The sequence below is a fragment of the Hippoglossus stenolepis genome, chromosome 9 (genome assembly GCF_022539355.2).
Source record: "Hippoglossus stenolepis isolate QCI-W04-F060 chromosome 9, HSTE1.2, whole genome shotgun sequence".
NCBI lineage: Eukaryota > Metazoa > Chordata > Actinopteri > Pleuronectiformes > Pleuronectidae > Hippoglossus > Hippoglossus stenolepis.
This window is the reverse complement of record NC_061491.1, coordinates 26,232,695-26,258,706: the sequence shown is the minus strand read 5'-3', so window position 1 is coordinate 26,258,706 and position 26,012 is coordinate 26,232,695. Positions and strand designations below refer to the sequence as shown.

Sequence of the window (26,012 nt, the reverse complement as noted above, 5' to 3'; positions counted from 1 at the left end):
TTTTCTTCCACTGTTTCATCATTTCTGTCGACTAAAGGAAATGTATTTAACTGGCGTTTTATTTAAAATGTGCATCATGTTCAGGCTGAGTCGACGGAGGAGGAGAAACTCAGGGGACTTAGCTGAGGAAGTTGATTTGAAAGTACGAAGACCTGGTGGAGAAATATATCAAGTAGTGCCATCAGTCAAGAAACAGCAATTGAGGGATAGTTCACTGAAATCACAAATTAAAAAGGATCTCATTCAGATCTTGTGGTGCTGATCCAGATCCAGATCCAGGTTTCTGCATGGACAGATCAGATCTTTAGATACCGGTGTGTTGTGTTCAGCTCCAGCAGGGATGAGGGATGAGGGAGGTGAGCCTGGAGAGGGTGAAGGAACTGGGAGCTGCTTTTAGTCTGTACCATTGTGTCCTTCCTGATGGAACCACCAGAGGGCAACAAAGCATGATGTTTTAGTTTGTTTATTTTTGTCTTATAATAAAATGTATAAAAGTAAACATAAATTACACCAAAAGGTTATTCATCCATCATCTTTATTCCCCTGGACAGCTTGACAACATACAAACCACTAACATTCACACCTAGGGTCAATTTAGAGTCTCCAGTTAACCCCGATCTGTAATCTGACTGTCTATGGACACAAAGACACAGGGAGGACATGGATTCAAATCGGGGACCCCCTTGCTGAGAGGCAACAGTGCTAACCACTGCTCCACCGTGCCGCCCCAAAACATTGTTTAGATTCTGTTTCGTGCATTAAAAAAAACGTTTGTACATAAGAAGACACTGTCCATAAACAGAAATGTTGTTTTTTGGTTATTTGATTTATATTGCGAAATATATCGATATCAAAAAATGTTGTGATAAGATTTGTTTCCGTATCGCCAGCCCTAACTGCTCATAGTCTAGTGGTATATTAATTTCCCTGGATGCCATTTCCCACAATGAGCAGAAATGTTTGAGCTGTTCACAACAGGAAACTGTAATTACATTACATCCTCTACTATTGAAACACAGAAGTGCTGACAGTGATTATTTCCCCCAGGTTCCTGACATGGATGACGAAGAGGGTGAAGGTGAAGACTAGGAAGAGGATGAAGAGGGTCTGGAGGACATCGACGAGGAGGGAGATGAAGATGGAGAGGAGGATGAAGAGGATGATGGAGAAGATGGAGAGGTAAAGTGATAAAAGTAAAGAAAACACATGTCTGCAGTAATTTTTGAACATTCACTGACAATCTGGTATTTACTTGCTCTTGCAGGATGACGAGGGAGAAGATGACTAATGAAATAACATCACCAACCCAGACCCTCAACCTTTGATTCCCTGTTTGCTTTTTCCACTCATGTTCGGGAGCAAAGTTTTTTTTTAATTTAGTTTTTTTCCTTTTTTATTGTGTGTGCTTCATTTTCCATTCTGAAGCCTCTTCACCTGTCGGTGCCATGTTATGTTCTCCTTTGACTCATCTTAAGGCCAATGGTCCTGAGTAGTCTTCTCATAGAATTTACAGCTGGACAAACTGGTGTTTCTCACAGTCCAATGGGCAGAAGGTGTAGCATAAAACATAAAGAAACAAAAGCATGTAAACAGAACAGAGCTATAAGGGTTTGTACATAACTATAATATAATAGTCGTAAGTAGTATATTACTATAATGTGCTTGTCATAAATGGCCCAACCTGGAGTGAGAAAACAACAAATCAGTTGTATAAAACACTTGTAAATAAAGATGATTATTAATGTAAGAAACTGGAGTTCACTGAACTCACTGTTGTGTTCATGAAACCTGTTTGAAACAAGTTTTGCTTTTGTATTTGAAATCCGAATTCATTTCCTTCTTATTCCTTATCTCAAACAGTAAATTGTCTTTTCACGAGACACAGTTTTCTTTACAATCTTTGCGTGACACACGCGTGCTCGCCAACCACCACCAACACATCATGTTCAAACTCAAAGTGTAAACAATGCATCCACAGTCCGTGAACGCAGCATCGCCTCTGAACGGTTACCAGGGGCGACGCAAATCGAAACTCTCCTCCACCAATCACAGAACGAGGTCCTGCGAACGAGCCAATCAGCGGGCTCGTTAGTGGACCGGACCGAACAGTCGCTTCCGGAGTCAGACGCGGAGATTCATCTCGGGTCGCGTGAGTTAGCGGGCCAATGACGAGCTGTCTGGTGGATCACGTGTTCACTTTGGGTTTAGTTGATCACAAACCTGAACTCCGGATGTTGATGTGACGTGTGAACGGGTCCGGACCGAATGAGAACCCGGGAGTCACCGTCACCGCCTCCGGGTCATGTCCACGTACCGGGGACCACGCCTGTGCACGTGCACGTGAGGAGCAGCAAACCCCCGCAGGTTGTTACACTGGTTCGTTCCACTGGGAACACAGGCCGACGTTTGTACTGCTCATGTAAAGTACGTGCGATGATCTGGTGTTTAAATATCTACAATACACAGTGAAGATAATATTTGAAATTCATAAGCTCAGTTATTCTGATTTGTTTTGCTCTGATTTGTTAGTTTCTTTATAGTATCTGTAGGTGATTCACCTGTCAACAGAAGAGACACAAAAACAAGACACAACATGTCAACAGAAGAGACACAAAAACAAGACACAACATGTCAACAGAGACACAAAACTACCACAAAGACTCAATCAACCACAAAGAGACACAAAATGTCAACAGAGACACAAAACTACCACAAAGACTCAAATCTACCACAAAGAGACACAACATGTCAACAGAGATGCACACAACTACCACAAAGACTCAATCAACCACAAAGAGACACAACATGTCAACAGAGACACAAAACTACCACAAAGAGATAAAATGTCAAAAGAAAAGTCACAAAGATACACAATGTCAAATTATATTCACAAAATGTCCGCAGACTCACAAACCTACCACTGTAGGAGCTATTTCATTAGTTTGATATATTGTGATTAGTGTTATTTGTTATTAGGGCCCGAGCACCGACAGTTGTTTTTCTGTTGGTTCTAGGAAAATATATTTGACGGCTTGAACATACTCGAAAATTCTCCAAACACGAAAAGAAAAAAAATTGATTAACGGAAGTCGGCCTTTTTGGATTTTGTGTCCGTTTTACACGTTGTTTATTTTAACAAACTCCTCCCAGAGCTTTCATCAGATCAACTTAAAATTGGGTGGTTGTCATCTTGACTCCTTGGAAATTAAAACTAACTCACAGAAATCATGACTTAAAATAACAGCGCCCCCTGGTGGCAACAGGAAATGTCTTGTTTTTTTGCACGTCTTACACTCGGATGTACTCCTCCTCGGCCATTGACCACAACCATGTCAAACTTTGTCAGAAAGGCCTCAAGACATTGAGGATTAAGTCATATGGAAACTGTGAGTTATGTCATTTCACTACGAACAAAAAACCCTCTTGCACCGATATGCTAGACCAAACAGGAAGTCAGCCATTTTGAATTAAGTGGCCATTTTTGACCATTTACACATGTTGTATTTTGACTAACTCCTCCTAGAGCTTTCATCAGATCAACTTTAAATTCAGTGAGGACTTCAGTGTTAAAGTGAGCGGAATGAGCCGGAGTCATGATCCGACATCATCGATTAATAACTAAATGAATGCACACACAGTCCTGGGCACATTAAGTTCATGCATTGCTGAGTGTTTCTTTGCTATATTTTTATATAGATTATTCTTCCCTCTTCGTTTACGAGAAGGCTCCTTTGATGACATAGAAGATGAGTCTCCTATGTCATCAAAGGGGCCTTCTTCATGTAGGAGAGCTGGACTCCAGGACAGAACTACAACTCCAGCTTGATCCTGTAGAACATAGTCTAGGTCCTCAGCGTCAGCGATTACAGACTCAGAACCAAGACCAAGAGTTTCCTCCTCCTCGTCTTCCTCATACTGTTCTTCATTCAGCATCTTTATGAACGTGTCAACCGTAAGTCTGAAATGATTGTGACCAGCCATAAACACTCCGAATAAAGAAAGCATATTTTCAAATGCACATCAATCAGCCTATTAAGTATATACTGTTATATTTCGAGTTTTATTTTGTTGATCATCTAGCTATGGTTAGCTAGCCAGAAAAGACGCCAGCTAGCTAACAGCTAGTTAGTATTGTACATATTTAATTTTTCTCACTAATAAAATAAGACTTACATGCATCAGATGTGCAGAAGCAGATGTGTGAAACGTATGGCAGGTGTTCTGTAGTGAATACAAACTGTGTGTGGGTCATTTTGGACCCATGTGTGTAAAAGTGACCATTTACATTTGTTTATAAAGTAAGAAATTAAAAAGTAAAATAATGATTTGTGGTAATCAAAAACAAGATATTTAATGAATACTTAGAATATTTAATGATAAAATACATTTATTTCAAAGATATAGCAAATAACTATATGTACATGCATGAAATAACACAGGAAATGAATACAGGTCATTTTTGACCCATGTTGTGCGTTAGATTGTTATTCAAAAAGTAACAAAGAACAAAGTCATAGACCAGGTAGGATTCACCTGAAAGGTAGCAGGTGTGTTAATGAGGGGGAAGAACCAGGAAGGGAAATGAGGAGAAGCACATTTATATCTTTGTTTTTGAACATGAAAATAAATGCACCCCACCGTTAATTCAGCGTGGACAATGGACTTCTTCAATTGCCTGAGTACAACCCAACTAGACCGGAGCTTCAGTGTTTTTTTTGTTAAGTTTATTTTGACAGAAACAGGACAAATAGCCACTACAACCACCAAGAGACACAAAATGTCCTTTAAGAGAAACAGAACGTCCACAAAGAGACTCAAAATAACCACTAACAGAATAAAGAGATGAAACAAAGACGCTCAGAACGATGACAGAGAGGCAAAATCATGAGAGACACACAACATCCACAAAGGGACGCAAGCACATGTTGTATTTTTGTGTCTCTACCTGTGTTTACAATGAAATATTTTTGAATATTGTAAGAAGAGGATGCTGACGCTGTAATATGGCTTATGAGGAATTTGTCTCCATCTTCTGCAGAACAGGACAAAATATTATCAGGGGAAGGGAGATGGAGCGAGGCCAAAGGTCCGGTCTCCGTGGATTCCTCCAGGACCATCGTCCTCCGGAAAAGACGTGGGCTCACACACCTGCCAGGTCTCTTTATTTATCTCTCACTTCCATGTTTTTCTACCAGAGACCATGAATATACTGACACGTGAATCCAGCGGGGGGGGGCTAGGGTTTGTTCCCCTAACAGGACAAACAGGTTTGCACAAAACAGGTGATAATCTCATTTTGTGGTTGAGGAATTAAAGATAGTAGCTATTCATGCTAAGCTGCCAACACACAAAGCAGAAATCTGACCCGTGAGAAAGCTGGGAGTGGGTGAAATGTTTCCCTTTGTTATAAAACAAGGAGGCGTTCAAAACCAGAAGTGGACTTGAAAATAAATAAAAACATTGAAAATTTGTGGTGTATGTTTTGACTAAATGCTAACTTGATTGTGCCCGGCCCCCTTTCAGCACCATAGACAAACCCTTCATCCTTATTTATGTGTGTTCACTGAGTTGTGTTTGTTTGTGTCTCTCCTTCAGAGAAGCCGAGTGCAGCATCAGTCAGGACATCGGCGTGGTGGAGAGGAGCAGGAGGAAAACCTCAGCGTCCTGCTCCGAGAGGAAGAAGACGTCCGTCATTTAAAGAGGTCAGAGCCGCAACAACTATCAAAGCTTCAAATGAATGTCCCATATTCAAATCAAACACAACTTAAAGGTTCAGTTTGTAGACTTTAGTGACATCTAGTGGTGAAGTTGCATGTTGCAGCTGAACACCCCTCACCTCACCCTTTCCTTCCAAACATGACAGAGAACCTGTGGAAGCCTTCAGTTATAAAAACTCAAAGGGTGTTTAGTTTGTCCAGTCTGGGCTACTGTAAAAAAACATGGCGGCCTCCGTAAAGAGGGACCCCGCTCCTGATGTAAATATAAAGTTTTTAAATATAAAGTATTTAAATATAAAAGGCCCGTTCTAGGGTAAAGAATATAACAATACATACAGTTTAGATGATTAAACACTAGTAAAAACAGCTCCTTTTCACTTGGGTTTTTCATCCTACAGGGAGAACGCTGCCAGATTTTCATTAGACAGTTGTACTAGTAAAATAGGATCGATTTATACAAAGTTATAGGACATAGGGGGCTTCTTTAGTCTTGTCTTTGCTGAAAAGCTGTCGTATTTATGCTGTTTCAGAATCATTGTCAGTCATGTTGAGTGGCAGAAGTACTCAGATCCTTTACTAACGTTAAGTTTACTTAACTTCTATTACCACAGTTTAAAAATACTCCAACACAAGTATAATTCCAGCATTCAAGATCCTAAAAATACAGTAAATTGTCCCTAGTCATGGATTTTAAAGTATTTCTTTTAATTCTAATGCAGGTTGAGGTCATTTTAGTTTTGAGGGAAAGTTTTAATAAGATGTGAATGATCAAGTAAAGTATAAGGACCTTGAATTTGTACTTAAGCAAATGTACTTAGTTTCTTGAAAAGTTTGAGGTTGCAGCAGAAGAACTGCCGGATACCGATGACACGTGTACCTACGATGACAGCTGTGTAACACACTCGTACTTCTGATTTTCTTCTTTTTCCTGCTGACAGACTGGATTCAAAGAGTCAACACGGAGAGACGGACGTGCTCCTGAGGGCCTTGGTAGAAGCAGAGATCGACGGAGTAACAGTAGCCAATCAGCTCACTGCCCTGAAGGAGACTGTCGACAGCCTCTTTAAGGTTGTAATCTGGCACCAAAATGATTGTTGTGTGTACACGGCTGATCAGAACGGATGATGGATGCACAGAGGAGAACTTCTGTTTCTGTACGTGCTCACGATTTCACTTATCTGTTTGCTGTTCAGGACAAGCAGCTGTCGAAGCGGAACGCAGCCTCAGTGGGGCGACAGCAGGAGCTGTTGTTGGAGAAGATACAGATGTTTGACTACACGAGTCAGAGCCTCCGAGAGCTCCTCAGAGAGTGGAGCCAGAACGAGGTACAGCAAGTTTATTTACTCTCAACCTCTCCAGAGTTCTGTCTCAACGTCTCAAAGATCCAGCACTAATTCTCACGAAACTGCAAAACAAGAAATCAGATAATAAGTAACAGCAATATTTCTGATAGTCAATTAATTGTTTAAGTAATTTACGAAGCAATGAATTCCAAACATCTGCTGCTTCCATCTGAAATATGAGAATTGTTCTGTTTTATTTCATTATAAATTAAAATCTTATTATTGACAGGGTAAGTTCACTTAATGAAAGTTTACTGCTTTTATTCTGTTGACTTATCTGCCAAAAATAAATCCATTTAAACTGAAAGGAAACCAAAGAAGAAAATGACGAGTTTATATGATTTCTGTTTATAGAGAAACTATTAATTAAGAATTATACATTTCCCCATAAACACTGCTATTCAATAGTTCTTGCTGTTGCTTTTATCCACAGAGAGATTCACTGGTTTGGTCCGAACAGAAAGACGACTTGAAGAAGAGATTGTCCGACAGTGAAGCTGAGAACATTGTGAGCGACTTGTTAATCACCTCTTCGTTCATATGTTCACCCCCCACCAGGTCATCTGAGGACGTCCTCCATGTTTCTGTTTTTCTCTTACAGCGACTTTTGGCCCAACTCAGCAACAAGGAGAAAGAGGCGTCCAAGCTCGCTCAGCATTTGGACTTTGAAAAGGTGACGAGTTAAAAGTGGAGCAGTGCTTTTGTTTCTGATGTCTCTCACACCATCGGATGCAGGTTAATCCTCAGGCCGTCCACAAAAAGAAACTCGCCCTCACCCTCTGCTTCCCTCCGTCACGGCAGGACAACGGGAAGACGACGGAAGAGCAGTGGAGAGTCCTGGAGTCAACACGCAACGATATGGAGTCTCAGCTGAACACAGCGGAGGCTGAAAAGGCTCGAATGTCTGCTCAGATTCAGGTCTGTGAGCGTAAAGTACAACAGCTCAGCAGTATATGTATATAAAAAACTAAATAACAAAAAAAGTACAGCTTTATAACTGTTTATATGGTCCGTACCAAATTTAAAAACATTGAACAGCAACATCTTTGTCCAGAAGCAATGTCCTAATTATTCAGAGTAATTCAGGGACCACATTGGGAACAGTTTTCATGGAGTATGCCACCCCCCTTTTCCTGTGCGGGACAGAGGATGCAGGAGAAACAGGAGCAGAAGCAGGAGGTGCTACAGACTCAGAGGCAGCGTAGGGACGACGACCAGGAGGCGACGCAGTGGAGGCCAGACCAGAGAGCTCCGGCCCAGCAGGCCACCAGAGAGCTGGAAGGAAAACTTCAGGAGAAGGTCAGTATTCAGAGCCGCCTCCACAAAATCCTGGAGTTTAATGGATGATTTCCACGTCCCTCAGCAGCTAATGACTGGATCTACACAGTCAGGAACATGTGTGAGGTTTAAAATCAATTATCAACATGGAACATTACACAGAGGATGAAAAACACCAGTTTCCTTTTCTCTACATGATCCCAGTCCAACTCTGTGATGTTGAGATCAGGTCTGTGGAGTTCAGACCATCTGATGCTGGACTCCTTGTTCTTCTTGTCTCTGGAGACAGTTCTTTATGACTCTACCTGTGTGTTACGTTTATTTGCCCTATAGAAGAATGACTTCTGGACCAATCAGGTGCCTCCCTGATGCTACTGTATGATAGAGAAGTATAGAAACACTAATAAATATAATATTCTTTCTGTTTGAAAGGAAACCCAGTTGGCTCAAGCTCTGTCCACATCCAGCGACTGGTGCCTGAGACATTCTAAAGAGGCGGCTGCTAGAAAGCATCTGGAGGAGGAAGTGTCTGCTCTCAAACTGTGAGTGAACTCTTGTTGGTTTGTGTGTGTAAAACATCAGGATGTGCACAGACAATATGAATTATTTATTTGACCTTTACACACTTGAATTTCTCATAATGTGTTAGAGTTACAGTCATAATACTGTTTTATTTTTGTCATGAGACAAATTACACAACAAAAAAATACAACTGAGAGAAAATAGAACTGACAACAAGCAGCATGAGTCTCAAACACACTGAAGCCTTATAGAGGAAAACCCAATGATTTCCACAGTGGCCCTGAACTGCTCCAAATCATCAGCTGTTCCAGTTTGTAGCCTCCACCACATCCACTGTCGTCCAAAACTGTTAAGAAGTTTGTTTTACTCTTTCACAACCGTACTTTCCTCCATCGCAGCCACGTGAACGAGCTGGATTATCAGCTCCACGCCGCGGAGGAGAGGAGCCGGCAGGAGAGAGAGAAGTCCCGTGAACAGCTTCGTTACCTCATCGCTGACAACACCTCCATCAAGCTGGACAACCAGAGACTCCAGGTTCCTCCAGAGAAATCTCGATTTCTCATCTCAGCTTTGACGGCTTTTTCTTCCACTGTTTCATCATTTCTGTCGACTAGAGGAAGTGTGTTTAACTGGTATGTATGTCATGTTCAGGCTGAGTCAACGTCATTGGAGGAGAAACTCCGGGGACTTCAGTCTGAAGCTCATCAGCTGAAGACGTCGATCGAAAAGTATGAAGACCTGGTGGAGAAATACAAGAAGAAGGTACGGACTGACTCGAGGTGAAGCTGCTTCACTTTACAAACTTTACACACAGCAAATTAAATGCAAAATGAGGGTTAGTTCACTGAAATCACAAATTAAAAAGGATCTCGTCCAGCTCTCGTGGTGCTGATCCAGATCCAGCTTTCTGCACGGACAGATCCGATGTTTAGATACCGGTGTGTTGTGTTCAGGTCCAGCAGGCTCGTCTGGAGTCGGAGGGGTACTGCCTGAAGCTGGAGATGATGCAGAAGGAAATGCGGGAGGTAAAGGTGAGCCTGGAGAGGGAGAAGGAACAGGTGAGGAGGGAGCTGCTGGGCCGACTCCACGAGCTCGAGGCGCTGCCCGACAGACTGAGCAGGACCGAGCAGCAGCTCCGAGACGCCCAGCAGGAGGTCGACGCCCACCAGCGGAGGAAGATGGAGAACAGCTCGGCCCTGTCCGAAGTCAGACACCAGGTACACAGCAGGACACTGGATACATATTCACATATTACAGGCCACCAGGACAACATGGAGAAGTGGATTCCTTTTTAAGTAAAACGTTTTTGGTAGTGATATTAGAGATACTGGAAAGGGGGGACTAAATGCTTGGGTCTTAAATCTAACCCAGGCGGCTGTGGAGAAGCTCTACCTGGTGAGCTTCTGCCCGAGGTGGATTTCTGTCATGGCTCACCCTGTGTGGTTGGTTTTCCTCCACAGGTGGAGCAACAAGACGCTCAGCTGGAGATGTTTCAGCAGAGGAAGCTGCTGCTGCAGGAGGAAAACGACGTTCTCAAAGCAACAATCCACGACTTAGAAAGGTGCCAACACTTATAAAACTATCTCTGAAACACGTGCACACATGTTTCTAAGAGATATATTATCCCTCCATATGTTGCAGAAAACAGCGACTGTTGATTTGTGTGTGTTGTAGGAGCCTGGAGGACACGAAGGAAGAACACAAAGCGATGTTTGAGGCTCTCACCTCGAAACAAGCTGGAGTCCACAGCGTTCAGCAGCAGCTGGAGGAGAAGACGCACGAGTGCAGCGTTCTGTCCAGACAGCTGCAACAAACTCTGGGCGCTGCAGAGAGACAGGTGTGAGACCAGGATGTAAATGGGCTGATATGGCACTTTTCCAGTCTTGATGACCACGAGCGGCTCTTTACACGACACTTTTGTTATTCACACATTCATAAAGTGCATTTCATACAAAAATATAGCCACAAGTGTCAAAAAGTCTTGGTGTCTCCGTGTTGCTTTCACAAATTTACCTTCAGGAATTATTATGTTTGTCTTTGTGCTTGACTCCAATAGGTTGTCTACATGTGCACAGTGGCCTTCAATAACAATGAATATAATCATAGTTTAAATATAATCAGTAATTTACTGACTCTGGTTGGGATTCTGTTCTGGTAATGTGATCATAAAAAGGTCATTTTCCTGTTTTGAGTGATTTAATGTATATAAAGTAATATTCCAGTCAGGAAAACATTGTCTGCAGGTTAACAACAGCATGCAGAAGGTTCTGGCCAAAGAGACAGCGTCCCAGTCTAAAGCCCTGGACCTGCAGAACCAGCTGAGTCGAGCTAAGACAGAGCTGAGTCAGCAACAGCGAAGCAAGGAGCAGGTACACAACGTCACTGCCCCTCCCCCGAACACTTCAACAGGATTTAAAAGAGGAAATGATTCCGATGTTGATGAGTTGTATTTCTGTGACCTTTCTGTTTGTCCAGATGGAGCGTCAGTTCCAGAGTCAGCTGCAGAACATGAAGGACAGGCTGGAGCAGTCGGACTCGACAAACTGCAGTCTGCAGAACTACGTCCAATTCCTGAAAACCTCGTACGGAAACGTGTTCGGTGACTGTTTGCTCACAGACTGACTTCAAACTTCACCAACGTTTGTCCCACAACATAGCAGATCCAAATTACATTTAATGAGTATCTGCTTTTTACATGTGAGTTTTATACTGTTGATGAAATTAAACAAGATTTATTTTAATGAAAAGAATGTTTTGTTTGAGAGAGGGGGCGGGTATGGGTACATGGAGCGGGTCATTCTGCGCATGCGTAACAAAAATCAACGCGTTAATTCCACAAATTAATCATCCGGCGTTAACGCGTTAATTTTGACAGGCCTAATAACAACGTGACTTTCAGCTGTGTTCACCAGAGAAATGGTCAATGCGCCAGAATGAGACCGGTGATAGGCCTGGTCGCGTGTCACTCAAAGTGCAGTCGGCCAATCAGAGGAGCCTCTTCTGTCTGCAGCTCCAGAGTGAGGCAGAAGAGAGGACATGGAAATACACAAAATCATTTCACACATAAATGGTCTTCTCATTATTTTTTGAAAACAGTGCTCTAAGCATAATTTTGAGGATTGAATAAAGATTTCATAACTTTGCGTCTGTTGCCAAAATTATTCTCCAAATTATGAATTGCCTGTAAACTAATCAAATGAAGGATGCATTCTGTGATTCATTCCCCAGCCAATCAGGGGCAGCTTCCAGTTAAGAGGTTTCTGTCGTTCATGTACCAAATGATTTAGTTCTGTATCACATTATAACGTGATCGGGATCTTTTTGTTATTTTCCTGGCCTGACAGCAGAGAGCTCACTAAAGCAAGAGCGAAATATAAAATGTATTTGAATGTTTCATGTTTAGATTTTCTCTGATTCAGATGGTAAAAGAAGCCATGTGTCCATCAAAGGGTGATAAAGTTATTAGAAAAACAATATTCATTTATTTGTCAGTGACAAAAATAAAACATTTTACTCACTTTCTCATGGGGACTGAGTAAAATACATGTTTCGTTACGTCGACGACTTAAATAGCACTTTGTATAAAATATAATATTTTTGCGAATTATCATTCAAACATCATCTTTCTAGCATGAGAGATAATAAAACTATGGGATAGTAAAACATTTGAATCCACGTAGATTAGAACAACCTTATGTCAACAGCAGTTAGCTATTGGACATCATGTGGAATGTTACCCACCAACTTCCCAGTAACAACCAGTTTCCTTATACACAATATTTCCAGGCTCAGTCTGGTTAACACACAGTCACTTCTTCGGCTCGAGCCTCGACTCGTGGCCTGTTTTGAAAGTTTGTCAGGAGGCAGGCGACGACGAAAAGCTGGTTGATGCAGCCAGCAACGGTCGGAGGGATGACGGTGTCGAATAGTTTGTTCTCTTTGATGCGCCTAGTGGATTTCTCCACATGCATCATCAACCGTGCGACATCTTCAGGGACCAGCACTTCGTCATGAGACAGCTCAGAGGGTTTACTTAGAAAAGGCGGTCTGTAGACTTTGCAGGGCACCAGCTCGTCGATTCTGAATCCCGTGTCCACCATAACAGCCATGTCTTTATCCAGAAGGGGAAAAATGCCGGACTGCCGGAACAATTCTGTGTCACTGACAGAGCCAGAAAACAGGGAGGAGACAAAGGTGACAGCGCCATGTGGTGAAACGCCGATCATTCCCTTTAAAGTAGTGTGGGATTTATACAGTGAAAACGTCTCACGCTGTGAGAGGAAAGACGAAGGCATCTCGCATCTCATCTCTACACTGTCCACGAGGACCTGCGTGTCAGAGAACTGACCAAACACACCGGGCATCGTGGCTCTAATGTTCTCAGGAGACATCCAGATTCCAACGGCGCCCAGTAAGGCGTACAAGAAATGGGCCCATGTTTCGATTATCTCTCCGACAGCGGTCGGATGAATGTTGAAGCGATCGGCCAGATCTTCCTCCTTCAGACCCAGGGACAGGTACATCAAGAACAGGAACAGCTCATCGATAAGCAGGAGGCGTGGGCTCTGGGGAGACAACGTTTAGCAGAAGCAACAATAATAATTGTCTAATTGCTAATCATACATGTACGAATGTGTTTATTTAGATTCTATAAGATAATTAATGTTCTTGTGTTTGCAGATGAATCAGAAAGATGCTCTCAAAAACAAGATGAGGTATGAACCATGATTACCAGTTGAAGAGGTGGATCTGCTGTTGTGCTGGGAGCGGACGGCCGTGGAAGGACACGCACCATTTCCCCCGTTGCAGGTTCGATCTGTTTCCAAAACGCCTGGAGGTGGCTGTAGCTGGAAAACCTGCAACAGGGTGTAAACTCATTAAACAATAATGTTACCATTTATTTGTATTTATTCTTTATTCCTTTCGCCCCTTTTATCAAACCTCTTCCTACATCATTTAAATGTACTCTGTGACCTGTGACCCCATGGGTTGGTGGGTGGGTGGGGGAATGGGGATTTCAAGTCTCATGAATAAAACCTTGAATACATTGAAGCTAAATGCACATGATTTATAACATTTAATTTTGTGGAAGAAAAAACTTTGAAAATTGCAGCATAATCCTAAATGTGTTTGTCTGTTTGCAATCACCAGGTTTTAAACTCGAGTTTACTATAAACTGCACTTATACGAGTATTTTTAAATATAAAAACTTTAAAATAACTTTGTATGACTGCCTTTAATTGTTCATTTGTAGCTTTGTGTTATTGTCCTTATCTTGACTATAATAATTTGCTTTAGTGTGGTCCTGTGTTTACAGGATGCCCTCATTTAGTCACCCACTATAGAATGAATGATATATATATATATATTGAATATGAATAACATGGTAATATTCTGATAAAACGTGAATATGAACACAGCCTGGCTCACATATACCTGGTGTAGAACCTGATGTCATCATCTGATGTTGAAAACCTCTCCAGACCAAACTTCTGCTTCAGTGTCGCCTCCAGCAGCTTCTTCTCCAGCAGCTTCTTCTCCACCAGCTTCTTCTCCACCAGCTTATTCTCCAGCAGCTTATTCTCCACCTTCTTCTCCAGCAGCTTCTTCTCCACCAGCTTATTCTCCACCTTCTTCTCCAGCAGCTTCTTCTCCACCAGCTTCTTCTCCACCTTCTTCTCCAGCAGCTTCTTCTCCACCTTCTTCTCCAGCAGCTTCTTCTCCACCTTCTTCTCCAGCAGCTTCTTCTCCACCTTCTTCTGCAGCAGCTTCTTCTCCACCTTCTTCTGCAGCAGCTTCTTCTCCAGCAGCTTCTTCTCCACCTTCTTCTCCAGCAGCTTCTTCTGCAGCTTCTTCTCCACCTTCTCCAGCAGCTTCTCGTGACACCGAAGGGACATCCCCACGTCCATCGCTTCTCCCCTCGACTCGTCCTCTGGAGGTGGACTGGTCCCGCAGCCGCTGGGTGAGGACGCCGGTCGGGAGAACCGGTTCCAGGCGAACAGCCGGGGCACCGCTCCCTCCCTCAGGCATCGCTTGGTAACATCCGCGGGGACGAAGTGTCGGCTGCAGACCGCCATGGACCTCGTGACCACTAAGTACGGACGTCTCACGTTGCGCATCCACGTCTTCCTCTGCGTCTCGTCCTGTGGGAAGCGATGGAAGCTCCGGTGGGAGTCGAACCCCCCCGGTGCGGTGCACTGAGGCACACAGCAGCGACCACCGCCCGGGTCCCTTCTCCGCTGGAGCTGGAACCTTCTGGTCATTTTCAGCCAATATTCATATTTCTATCCAGATGTTTAAAAACAAACTACACCGCTGTGGCCGTGTAGTTTGTTTGCTGACACCACCCCCCCTTTGTGAGGAAGGCGGGAGTTGTACCTCTTGGTTTCCGGTTTGGTCATGGGACGTTCTCCTTCTTTTACCTGTCCGACGGCGGTTGGCCTCCAGCTCATTACCGCCCCCTACTGCACCGGAGAAAATAGACTGAGGCAACATCCTCATTTAAAAATATAAAAAATAAATACATAAAAAAACTATAACAAAAAGACCCTGTTTGATGCTTTATCGCTGTAACATCACAAATGTCCCCCATTGTGGGGCTGACACCTGATTATCTTATCCTGTCAATAAATACAATATTATTTTATTTGTTAAATAAATAAATGTAAAGGTAGAAACATCGCAACACTATTAAATAACACTGTTATTTTAGCAAGCTCAACTCGTGGCAGTGGCAGCTCGGAGAGGCACTTCCGGTGGCAACAGAAAACTGCCACTGATATGTAAAGGCAGCTGCCGCGATTTGAGGCAGCTGCATGGAAGTAAGTCAGTTTCATCAGATTTTGACATTTTAAAGCTGTTGAATTTCTAGCACTGAATTTTTTTTTTAGATCGACCACAGAGAATGAAGGTTTGATCATCAAATGAAACGCAAATCAGATGTTTGCCTTTTAAAGATCTGGAAACTCCGTGAAGTCTGGGGTTCAAATCCTCCTCTTTTGTTCAGATTATGTTTTAAAAAGCTTTACCTCATCAAGTGTTGCTAAAATATTTCCCTCTTGTGGATCATCTGAATGACATCTTCCTGACTCTCTTAAACTTTGAGATAAGTTTCAAGTTATCTTATAAATTGATAAAATGCTTTAAGTTGTCGACCTTCGTTTAGTTGTAGATGCGGTCCGTTCATTTTCTTCATTTTCCCTCCAAAATATCTAGATATATTGGTTTTCATCTGAAAAAAATTGTTTAATGCATTTCCTTCAGTACAAGTCGGATTATGTACCAAACTAAATGTCAGGACTTCCGGTCTGTAACAATCAAAAAAGCCCTGTTTCGAACAAATGAATGTATTTAGAAAGTGAAACGCTGGAGTGCTTTTACTTTGAAACGGGTTCGGGAAGTGTTGTAAATACGTAAGTGTCATAGACAGATACACATTGTGTTTCCCTGCAGAATAAACAGAGAAAAATTATCTTTCACCTGAGTTTTAATGTTTATCTGATGAATTCATGTCACAAACATAAATGGTTGCAACACTTTCTGTACACGCTTCAAATAAAAGCTCTCCAGCGTTTCTGTTGCCCGAATCCATTCTTTTGTTTAAAAATGGGGCTTTATTGTGAAATATTTGCAGTAGCAGAAGATGCACAGCTTCATACTGTAAAGTACTGGTATTTATTTGAGTACACACGACTACTTTTATACAGGGAAATAGTCATATTTATGGCCATATTCAAGGAAAAGCCTATGTAAACACATTGTGCTTCAATTATTATTTGGCCCTTTACAAATAAAATAAAATTGACTTATATTTTTTTATCTTTAAGATAATCATTAGTTATTTTCAGTGATATATTTTATAATTGTAATTATTGTGTTTAACTCTGACCCTGGCTGCAGCTCTGGTTTTGTCCACAGGGTGGCAGCAGACGTCCTCTCACAGTGTTGAAGTAAGCTGAAGAACATTTCGTTACAGATCTCGTGTTGCAGCAGGACCATGATGTTGAAGCTGGACGATACAGCAATAAAGATCAGTCACTTTATCTTCACAGAACCTTTATTGACCAAGTTGGTATCATAACAGAAAGAAAACAGAATTCATCTGATCTGATCTGTTCTGATCTGATCTGATCTGATCTGATCTGTTCTGATCTGATCTGATCTGATCTGATCTGATCTAAGAGCAGCTTAGCAGGAGAGCCTCCTAAAAAACTTGGACAGGTCCCTGGAAGTGTTTCTTGCCGGAGGACTCTTCTGTCTCCACCATCTGCCGGTTAAAGAAACATGTCGTCTGACACGATGTTGTCAAGGTCTCTTTATCACAAATAAACATGAAGAACAGGAGGGCATCTGGTTAATCAAATTAAAACGTGTCCCTCAACTCACGGCACCATCTGGCCCACTGAGCCGTAAACTCTCATTTATGATTTCCCACTCCGCTCCAGTGAGTAGATGCTAAATCACTGCACATTCATTAAACACACGGCGTCGCTGTTCCTGTGATTCTGAATGAATGAACGATCAGATCCCGATCGATCACAGACGACTGGATCCGTTACAGTCAGTAGTGTAACCACTTCCTGCAGACGATGATTTCCTCCTCCGAGCAGCTTTTCATCTGTTTGTTTGTTATTTAGCAAGATAACACAAAAACCACACAACCATGAAACTGGGTGGCGGATGTGGTTTGAGTCAGGAAGGAACTCGTTAAACTTGGGTTTTTGATCCAGGAATTTTTTTTGCCCCTTTCTTTAATATTATGAGACCTTTGAACATTGTTCTCAGAGAATAATAAATAAAAACAAGTTATATTTAGAGGACTGATATGTATGAGTGTGTGTAATCTGGTGCAGCTGGATTGAATATAAAGGAACCGTTCACACCAGCATGGAGTCACGACGCCTGCAGGAGGTCGGTTTTCAGTTGCATGGGCGGATCAATACTTTGCCTCTTCTTTTTCTTTTTAATCCAGTCGAGCTCTTTAAAAATATTTTATATCCTCGGGCTTGTTTGTGTGCAAGATAACTCCCTGGTGGAGGGATGTGATACGGGTCAAATTTTGGGGCAGATCCATAAATTATTTTTCTCCTTCTTTAACGTTGTGAGATCGGATGTCATCTGACAAATTTAACTGATTTCCAAGGAAAATGTAGAGGACTGATCTATGAGTGTGTATAATTTGGGGCCTCTTGTTTGAATTTAATTGGAGGATATGTAATGGCGCCCCCTGTAGCCAAAATGGAGCCAAACACTGTCTGTTGAAGCAGGAGAGATCTCCTTGTGAATATCAAGACAAAGCCACTGTCGTCCTCACACTTTCTTTAAAAAATGGATGAGCCCCTCGTCTGTGATATCTGCCTCCGACTGATGAACGCATGTCGTGTCTTTCCTGCCAAACAATCACAACCACGCCATGTTCCTTTAAAAAGCCCGAGGCTGGTGAACCGTCCTGCAGCCTGAACAGTTTGTCACTGTTTTCATTTCCCTGTTTCTGCTCCAGAGTTGCTTTACACGCCGTCTTTGTTTTTACCTTGTGGAGCCTAATTTCAGTCCCTCTGTGCTTCGTTTGCTGAACACATCACTACGGCTGTGATTCATCACGGCTCTGTGGCTTTCCGCTGATTCCCAGGTGATGCTCCCTCTCTTAACAACAGCCCGAAATAGAAAAGGTATCAGCCAGGAGTAGGCTACAGAGAATGTCTCCTCTCGTCGGCAGTTTGTTCCTCCTTCCACACATCGTCCGTAGGTTTGTCGTTTCAAGACGGACGAGGGTTCAGGACTCAGTGTTTGATTAAAGTGATTTTTCCGCAGCACATAATCTCATTCAGTGGATATGAAAGAAGGAAATCGTCTGTTCGGTGAATTCAACGTCCTGGGTCCACTTAAGGTTTTGTCTTTTTTTTTTCTTGAGGTGAATATGATTCTGTAGCTAAAGTTTATTTATACTCACAGACTGAGGCCGTAAAAAACGACAGAGAAGTGGACATTTTTGAGAAAGTCGGTAAGAAAATGTTTCAGTTGAGACCAGAGAAACGAGAATGAATGATTGACGGCTAGTTTTGTCCAATGGGTGCAGACTCCACCCCCAGCTCCTCCAGATATGTATACTCCTGGTTTCAAAAAACCAAGATGGCTCCCGACAAAAGGCCAAACCAGACACTTTAAAACAGCAGCTCACAAACCAATGGATGACGTCACGACGGGTCGACACTTGTCAAACTGACCCTCGACGGTAGAGATGACCGACTTCTTCAGACGATTTGTCGGGTAACACCTTGGTTTTACGTTTTACAGGTGGACGTTGGTCGAGATGAAGGAGCATGAGGATTGTCTCTGTAGGGTTCTACACAAGTATAGACGCACAAATATGTCTGCGCGCACACACACACACACACACACACACACACACATCCACGCGTGACTGAGTCTGAATTTGTGCATGCTTGTGTTGACTGATCTCTATTTATGTATGCACTGTGAGCATATGTCTGCATGTGTACATACTTGACAGTGTGTTTGTGTGTTTGTCTGTGTTTGTGTGTTTATCTGTGTGTGTGTGTGTGTCACCTTGTCACCGTGTGTGTGTGAAGCTGCAGAGTCTTATAACCTTGGACGCCCGTGAAGCTGCTGGAAACACACAGCAGCTCATCAAATATTTAGAGCTCCATCTAATCCAGGAGTTCATGTGGTCTTTCCTCCTCTGGCCTCGGGCTGCCGGCTGCAGGCCGCCGGAGGAGGAGAGGGAAACGTGTGAATGTGTCGAGTCCCGGCTGAAAGAGTCAAATTCACCGCTCACACTAACGAGCAGCTTCACGGGATTAATACTGAGAACGTGGGTCCAGTCGTGTTCCACAGACTGAATTTATTAGATTTCCTACTTTTTTAGTAATGCAACTAATCAAATCAGATTTAATTTGTATTGCTCATGTGTACAAATTACAAATAGGGTTTAACAATCTATACAAAGTGCGACACCTCCTGTGCTTAACCCACAGAAACCTCAGGGAGAGTCGCAGGGGACAGATTCCTCTCGTGGAAAAGAGACAATCCACAAAATAACAATCGTAGTCAATGAGTTATTTATTTAATCAATTAAAATAGTGATATTATTATTATAGAAACGTTCTCTGTGCTCAGATTCAACATTTCACTTAAACCTCTTGTAATTAATTACATTTTGCTCCAGACAGTTTGTTTTGGTTAAATGCAGAGTTCAGGGCATCATTTATTATTCAGGGTTATTTATTTTATATATATATTTATATTTAGCAAGGCCAAATCCTTACTTTGCATTTATATTATGATTCAAAAACAGAGGAAAACAAACACAGAGTCCTGAAGGAGAAAAAGGAAATCATGAGACTAAAACAAACCACAGACTAAAGGAATATGTTGGTTTAAGTGTTACAGGAGTTATGTTGGCGTTTCTTTTATAATATGTTGTTTAATATGCACTGCAGCTGCAACAGGATGTGAGAGGGTGTGTGTGTGTGTGTGTGTGTGTGTGTGTGTGTGTGTGTGTGTGTGTGTGTGTGTGTGTGTGTGTGTGTGTGTGTGGAGCAGCGTTGGTGCTTCACTGGACGATTAAGGTGTGAAAACAACATGTGGGTCCATGAGGTGTGTTATTTCTTCGACAGACCTCCAGAACATTCGGCTCTGCTCCACACACCTGAGTGTGAACATTTCCTGTCACACTGTCTCCATCCAGATGTGCAGGTGTTGTCCTCCGCTCTGGTTGTGGCAGGTTTCACAATAAACCTGAGTGTAGGTGACGGTGACGTGGAGATGAAAGCTGCTTAAAACTGGAGAAGATGCTTCACTGATGAGTGGAGATTTCACCCTGAGGTTGGAGATACACGAACATCTGAATCTGTGTTCATGTGCACATGGTGGCTTGTGTTTGCAGCGTCGGTCGTGCACATTCCTTAGAAACCGATGCTATGGCTCTGCAATATGCACATGACCAGTAGGGGCAGTGTAAGAGCGGCATAAAACGTTATTACAATGTCGTTACTCCAAGAAAACAAACCACCGCTCTCGCTTTTCGACCACCGCTGTTGCTCGTTTGCAGTATTTTCTGTAACTAAGCAACCGACTGCAGAGTCAACAATCTGCGTCATGATTGACAGCTGTCGTTACAGACTCTGGCTCCAAATGCACAAGATGGCAACACTCGAATCGGAGGTAATTTAAGCTCCATTTCTGAACAGTGGGAGGAAGTGGAGACGAGTCGTCCATCTTTGTTTACGGTCTGTGGTGTATGGCCGCCGCCAACACACCGTGTCCAGTGCAACGTCGCTGCAGGTTTATTTCATCTCCCAGTTGATCTCAGCGTTGGTTATAATTATAGATATGAAGAATTAAGAGCACAGTCAGAGGCTTGAACAGCAGCTTGTGTCCTTCAGTTTTCACACTGCAAAATCCCTTCAACACCTAAACACATACACACACACACACACACACACACACACACACACACACACACACACACACACACACACACACACACACACACACACACACACACACACACACACACACACACACACACACAGACACACACAGGGCAACCAACACCTCGTTGATGAATTTCTCTGCCGTGCTCGGCTGTTTCTTCTCTCTCCCGTCCTGATCCACTGATTGTGATGCAGCTGTGGAGGTGAAGGGCAGACGGGGGCGATGAACACATCTGTGCTGACGGGAAACAGAGGAAGAGGTTCCTTCATGTGAGAGCAGTGATTAACATCGAGGATAAAGGTGACTCCAACGAACTGGGAGGGCGTCAAACTCTGTGCGTCACTGGAAGAGAAAAGTGTGAAAAGCAGAAAGGCAGAGGATGTAGGCGACGTGTCGATGAGACGCTCGCAGCTGTTAAAATCATGTTTCTGTTTCTGAGCAGGACGAGGACATGAAGAAGATGTGATCGTTCCCAGATCAGCACCAGACAGTTTATTCTGTTCACTTTAGAGCTTCTCTGATCAAATGTGTTAGATCTGCTGTCTCGACACCTGCTTAGGCAACAATGTGCTGCTGCTGTAACACATTCGAAAAGACATTTATTTATATCAAACTCCCTGATAAGAGTTGATTCTAGTAAAATTTTTGCAAACAGCTGTTCCTGTAAACGATATATTCGAGGAAAATTCAACGTATAAGACAGGTTAGTTTTGTGGAAAATCCATCCAGGAGTTTTTGTTTTATCTTACAAACGGAAGACGTGGACTAACCAGCTGTTCACAGGGACTTACACTTGTCATACCCTCGCCATTCTGTGTACACAGTCAACGGTTGAACCACCTTACGTGAGTTTGTCACAACGTCGAGCAGAGAGCGAACAGAACGGTGCCTGCACGTCTCAATCAGGAGATTATCACCGTCTCAGTGGAGCTGACGGAGGTGTTGTTGTTTCTCTTCCACTGCAGCTCCACTGACTTTAACGATGACCCACTGCACATACAGAGACAGCAGAGGAATTACACCTGTGCTGTTTACCTGTATCCTCTCTGCTCGGTGGGAAAACAAGAAATGCAAATGAGAGACTGTTAAAGCTCCTCAGAGCCGCTGGTTTCACTTGATCAGCCTCACAAACATCACATAAAACCATTGTATTTAACTGACGCTGTGTTGAAGCAGGACTCAGCTGTGTTTTATTGATTCATGTTGTATTTGTGTGCCGTCGGCCGTCGAGCTGCGACTCAGAACAAACACGCTGAGCTTTTAAAGTCGTCCATATAACTGCTGTGTTATTTATGGATAATGAGGCTTCGCCACAAACGTCACAAGGTTCTTACTGATTAGTTGCGTCACTAAGAAGAGTTATAGTTTGATTCACTTGTTTACTGAGAAGCAGAGCAGAGGTTTCTGCAACAGCTTCACCTACTCAAGTCTGAAGAGGTTCAAACACCAGTAACAACCAGCAGGAACTGCATTAGACTGACGGGTTTTTGACCAAAGACTGTAAATAAATATCACATCTCCGCTTCCTCCAGCACTGAAAGATATGAAGCTGGAGTCACATCAAATAACTACAGAAAATCAAACTTATTAGAAACATGAACACGTGAACAAGCATCAGTGTGATAAGAACATGAGATCAGGGTCATCCGGCATTGACTCGATTTAAAAATGGACGTAGACTCTAGAAAGTGAAGCCAATGCAGACGTCCCTGTGTTCCCTCAAACAACCAGCAGAGGGCGACCCCACTGGTTTTAACAGAAATCAATTTCTTTAGAAGTCTATGAGAAAATTACTCTTCTTCACTTGATTTATAAGGAGTTTGTGGTTTCAATTTGTTTGTTAATCCAATGGGTGCACAGGTAGAGGTGCAGGTGGGTGTGCAGTGTCAGTAACAGCCAGGCTCCACCCCCTGCTCCTCCAAATACGGTCACTTCTGGTTTAAAACTAAAAACTAGATGCCAAACTAGAGGCTGTAAGACGGCAGCTCACCAACCAATGGGTGAAGTCACCGAGGGTCACAAACTGTTTCTTCTATGAAGCTTCACGCCTCCTGTGAGCTTGTGTGTATCTCAGCTTGAAGCCACCACGAGCTTCCAGTGAAGATACAGAGAGCAGGAAGGACCTAATTGAGTTAACATGCCCGACGGCTACGTGCAGCATTTTAACATCAATAAATCACGAAACAACTCTCGCTGTAAACAAAAGAGACCTTTGCCGAAAACACCGTCAGGAAAACATTTGGAGTAATTTTGATTTACAACCTGAAACAGGATGAATTTTAATGCACAGACACAGACTTTTATTAGACGGGTTTATGTGGATCAACTGAAGAGAGAGTGTGATCGGCATTCAGCAACAGGACTGAAGGTGAAACAGACCTGCTGCAGCACACGATTGACAATGAGTTAAACAAAAAAATGACCCTGAAATTTAAAACTAATTAATTTGCTGAAAATGTGTTTTGGTGATTCTGCAGGTGAAGCACTCGGACCCGAACACGTGACTTCGAACAAAGTCCACAGCGTCTGATTCGTCTCTGATCGCCTCACGTGTCAAAGCAGAGGTAGACTCCTGGAGACATCAGCACTGTTTACCTGTATCTGTGTGTGTGTGTCTGTGTGTGTGTCTGTGTGTGTGTGTGTGTGTGAGTCATCTATCACATCAGATCATTAGCAGGGACGTCGCCCTCATCCTCCCCCGTTTATCTCAGGAGAGTAATTACATTCAGACTCTGAAGGAAAATACAGATATAACAGCTACGTGACAGCTCCCAAAAGGGAAGGCTAAAGCGTCTTGATTGCCCCCTGGTGGCTGGCTGCAGTATAGACCATATAGGTCACAAACAGCCTCCTCCATGTTAGCAGAGGGGACACGGACCTAACTACAGAGACAAAGTACACATTACATTAGATGGTTTCTGTCATGTTAGTTCACGTTAAACAGATGTATGGATTCATGTTTCCATGGAACAGGAAATTAGCAGTAGCTCTAAAAGCTGTGATGCATTACATTTAAGATAAGATAAAACTTTATTGAACCCACAACGACGAAATTCCCAAACATTTGATAACTGTTGTGGCATTATCTGCATGTTCATAAATGTTTAATGAATTAAGAGGAATTGCTCATATCATGTCCATAGCCTAATGTAATAAAAAACAAAATGATATTTAACTTCCTCAGCTCCACATGACTGGAATAAGTGTGAAACCCCCAAAAAAGGCCGAAGAGCTGCTGCAGAGAGGGAGGCTCACTCTCAAGTCCACCTGCTGCTCACACACACACACGCACACGCACACACACACACACACACACACACACACACGCACACGCACACGCGCACACACATACACACACCCCTGTAACCCAGCACTTTGCTGATGCAGTACAACAACAGGGTTACTTGCATCGTCCTGAAGGGCTGAGACTGCTGGTGATGCCGTTATAGATAGATGTGTGTGTGTGTGTGTGTGTGTGTGTGTGTGTGTGTGTGTGTGTGTGTGTGTGGGGGGCGTAAGCACATACCAGATGTCAGCAGTGTTTGTGTGTGTGTGTGTGTGTGAGAGAGATGATGATGTTGTCATGTGTCATCTTCATCATCACAGGCCTGACCCTCTTTCCTCTGAGGCTGTGTGTGACTCCACCTCTGGGTTTAATTAACATTAATAAAAAAAAGCTTGGAAGTTGCTGCAGTTGCTGTGAAGTTGTGTTTGGACTGAAGTCACGTGAGTAAACCTGTGCTCTGCTCATTTGACTCCTCTGTGACTCACCAGCAGAATCTCACCTGGACCACTGCTCCTGGGTCTGTGCACCTCAGAGGAGTTAGAGAGGGGAGAGGTGTCACTCTGCTGCTGATTCTGGAAAACCAAAGACATCACTCGAACCAGTCACCAACATCTATGCATCTTTCTCCTTCTACAAATATGTTAAACTGACAATATCCATTACTGACTGTTCTTCATGTTCCCTCGACCTTTGTGCTGAACTTGGAAAATCGGCCTTTTCCTCAAGTGGAACAAAACACAGCTCATCCTTAAGTTAAGCAAACTTCTACCCTTTGGTCATTTTAGAAATTTGTTCTTACACCGTCCAACGTCCAGTTGCAATTGTTTAAAATAACTGTATTTTTATTTGACAGTTTTTGGCCTAGCCTGTAATGTGCTGGTGACCTGTCCAGGTTCTACCCTGTCTCCAAATGGCTTCAAACGCACTAGATGGTGGCACTAATATCTGAGATATTTCAGATAGTGGCGATGCGTCGTCCGTCTTTATTTACAGCCTGTAAATTGAGGTTCATTCTTGATCTCAAAACTTTTTGCTTTTGGAGATTTCAAATACTTTTTATTTGCATTTTTCATATAGTTTGACTCCAGATCAATCACCAATCAATCAATGAATCAATCAATCAATCAATCAATCAATCAATCAATCAATCAATCAACCATCCAAACCCCCTGAGATGCAGTTATGAAACAGGGGAAGTTTTTGTTAAACTTTACTTGATATTCTTAATATTCTTCCATGACACTGTGTCCAGAACAAAACACTTTTTTCAGCAGCATCTACTCAACAAAGGCGTGTACGCAATAGTTGCATTCCTGTGAAAATAAAACTTCCATAATCTTCACACCTTCGGCTGTGAATTTTCACGCAGATCCCGCTGTTCTCTTCTCATATTCAAATCAGCTCCACGTT

At 42.8% G+C, this 26,012-nt stretch overlaps 2 protein-coding genes across 5 annotated transcripts; one reads left to right on the top strand and one right to left on the bottom strand.

The window, feature by feature from the left end:
• The first annotated feature begins 2,092 nt into the window (after window positions 1-2,092).
• LOC118115570 (outer dense fiber protein 2) lies at window positions 2,093-11,704 on the top strand. Of its 4 annotated transcripts, none has more exons than XM_035166816.2 (18): window positions 2,093-2,364; window positions 3,726-3,952; window positions 5,039-5,155; window positions 5,596-5,702; window positions 6,656-6,785; window positions 6,911-7,042; window positions 7,494-7,568; window positions 7,662-7,733; window positions 7,862-7,978; window positions 8,207-8,359; window positions 8,771-8,880; window positions 9,259-9,394; window positions 9,512-9,622; window positions 9,814-10,077; window positions 10,321-10,421; window positions 10,535-10,697; window positions 11,104-11,229; window positions 11,336-11,703. In XM_035166816.2, the coding sequence occupies exons 2-18, from the start codon at window positions 3,938-3,940 to the stop codon at window positions 11,480-11,482; spliced, it is 2,076 nt and encodes a 691-aa protein (XP_035022707.2). In that variant the 5' UTR covers window positions 2,093-2,364; window positions 3,726-3,937; the 3' UTR covers window positions 11,483-11,703. The 4 variants fall into 4 exon arrangements, with proteins under 4 accessions (XP_035022707.2, XP_035022704.2, XP_035022705.2 ...); XM_035166815.2 differs by having other exon boundaries at window positions 2,298-2,424; XM_035166813.2 differs by lacking the exon at window positions 3,726-3,952 and having other exon boundaries at window positions 2,093-2,424; window positions 11,336-11,704.
• A 610-nt stretch (window positions 11,705-12,314) lies between these two features.
• Window positions 12,315-14,545, bottom strand: LOC118115220. The gene is made up of 3 exons (XM_047341479.1): window positions 14,297-14,545; window positions 13,593-13,716; window positions 12,315-13,425 (listed from the first exon to the last, which is right to left on the bottom strand). The coding sequence occupies exons 2-3, from the start codon at window positions 13,653-13,655 to the stop codon at window positions 12,658-12,660; spliced, it is 831 nt and encodes a 276-aa protein (XP_047197435.1). The 5' UTR covers window positions 13,656-13,716; window positions 14,297-14,545; the 3' UTR covers window positions 12,315-12,657.
• Between the last annotated feature and the right edge of the window lie 11,467 nt (window positions 14,546-26,012).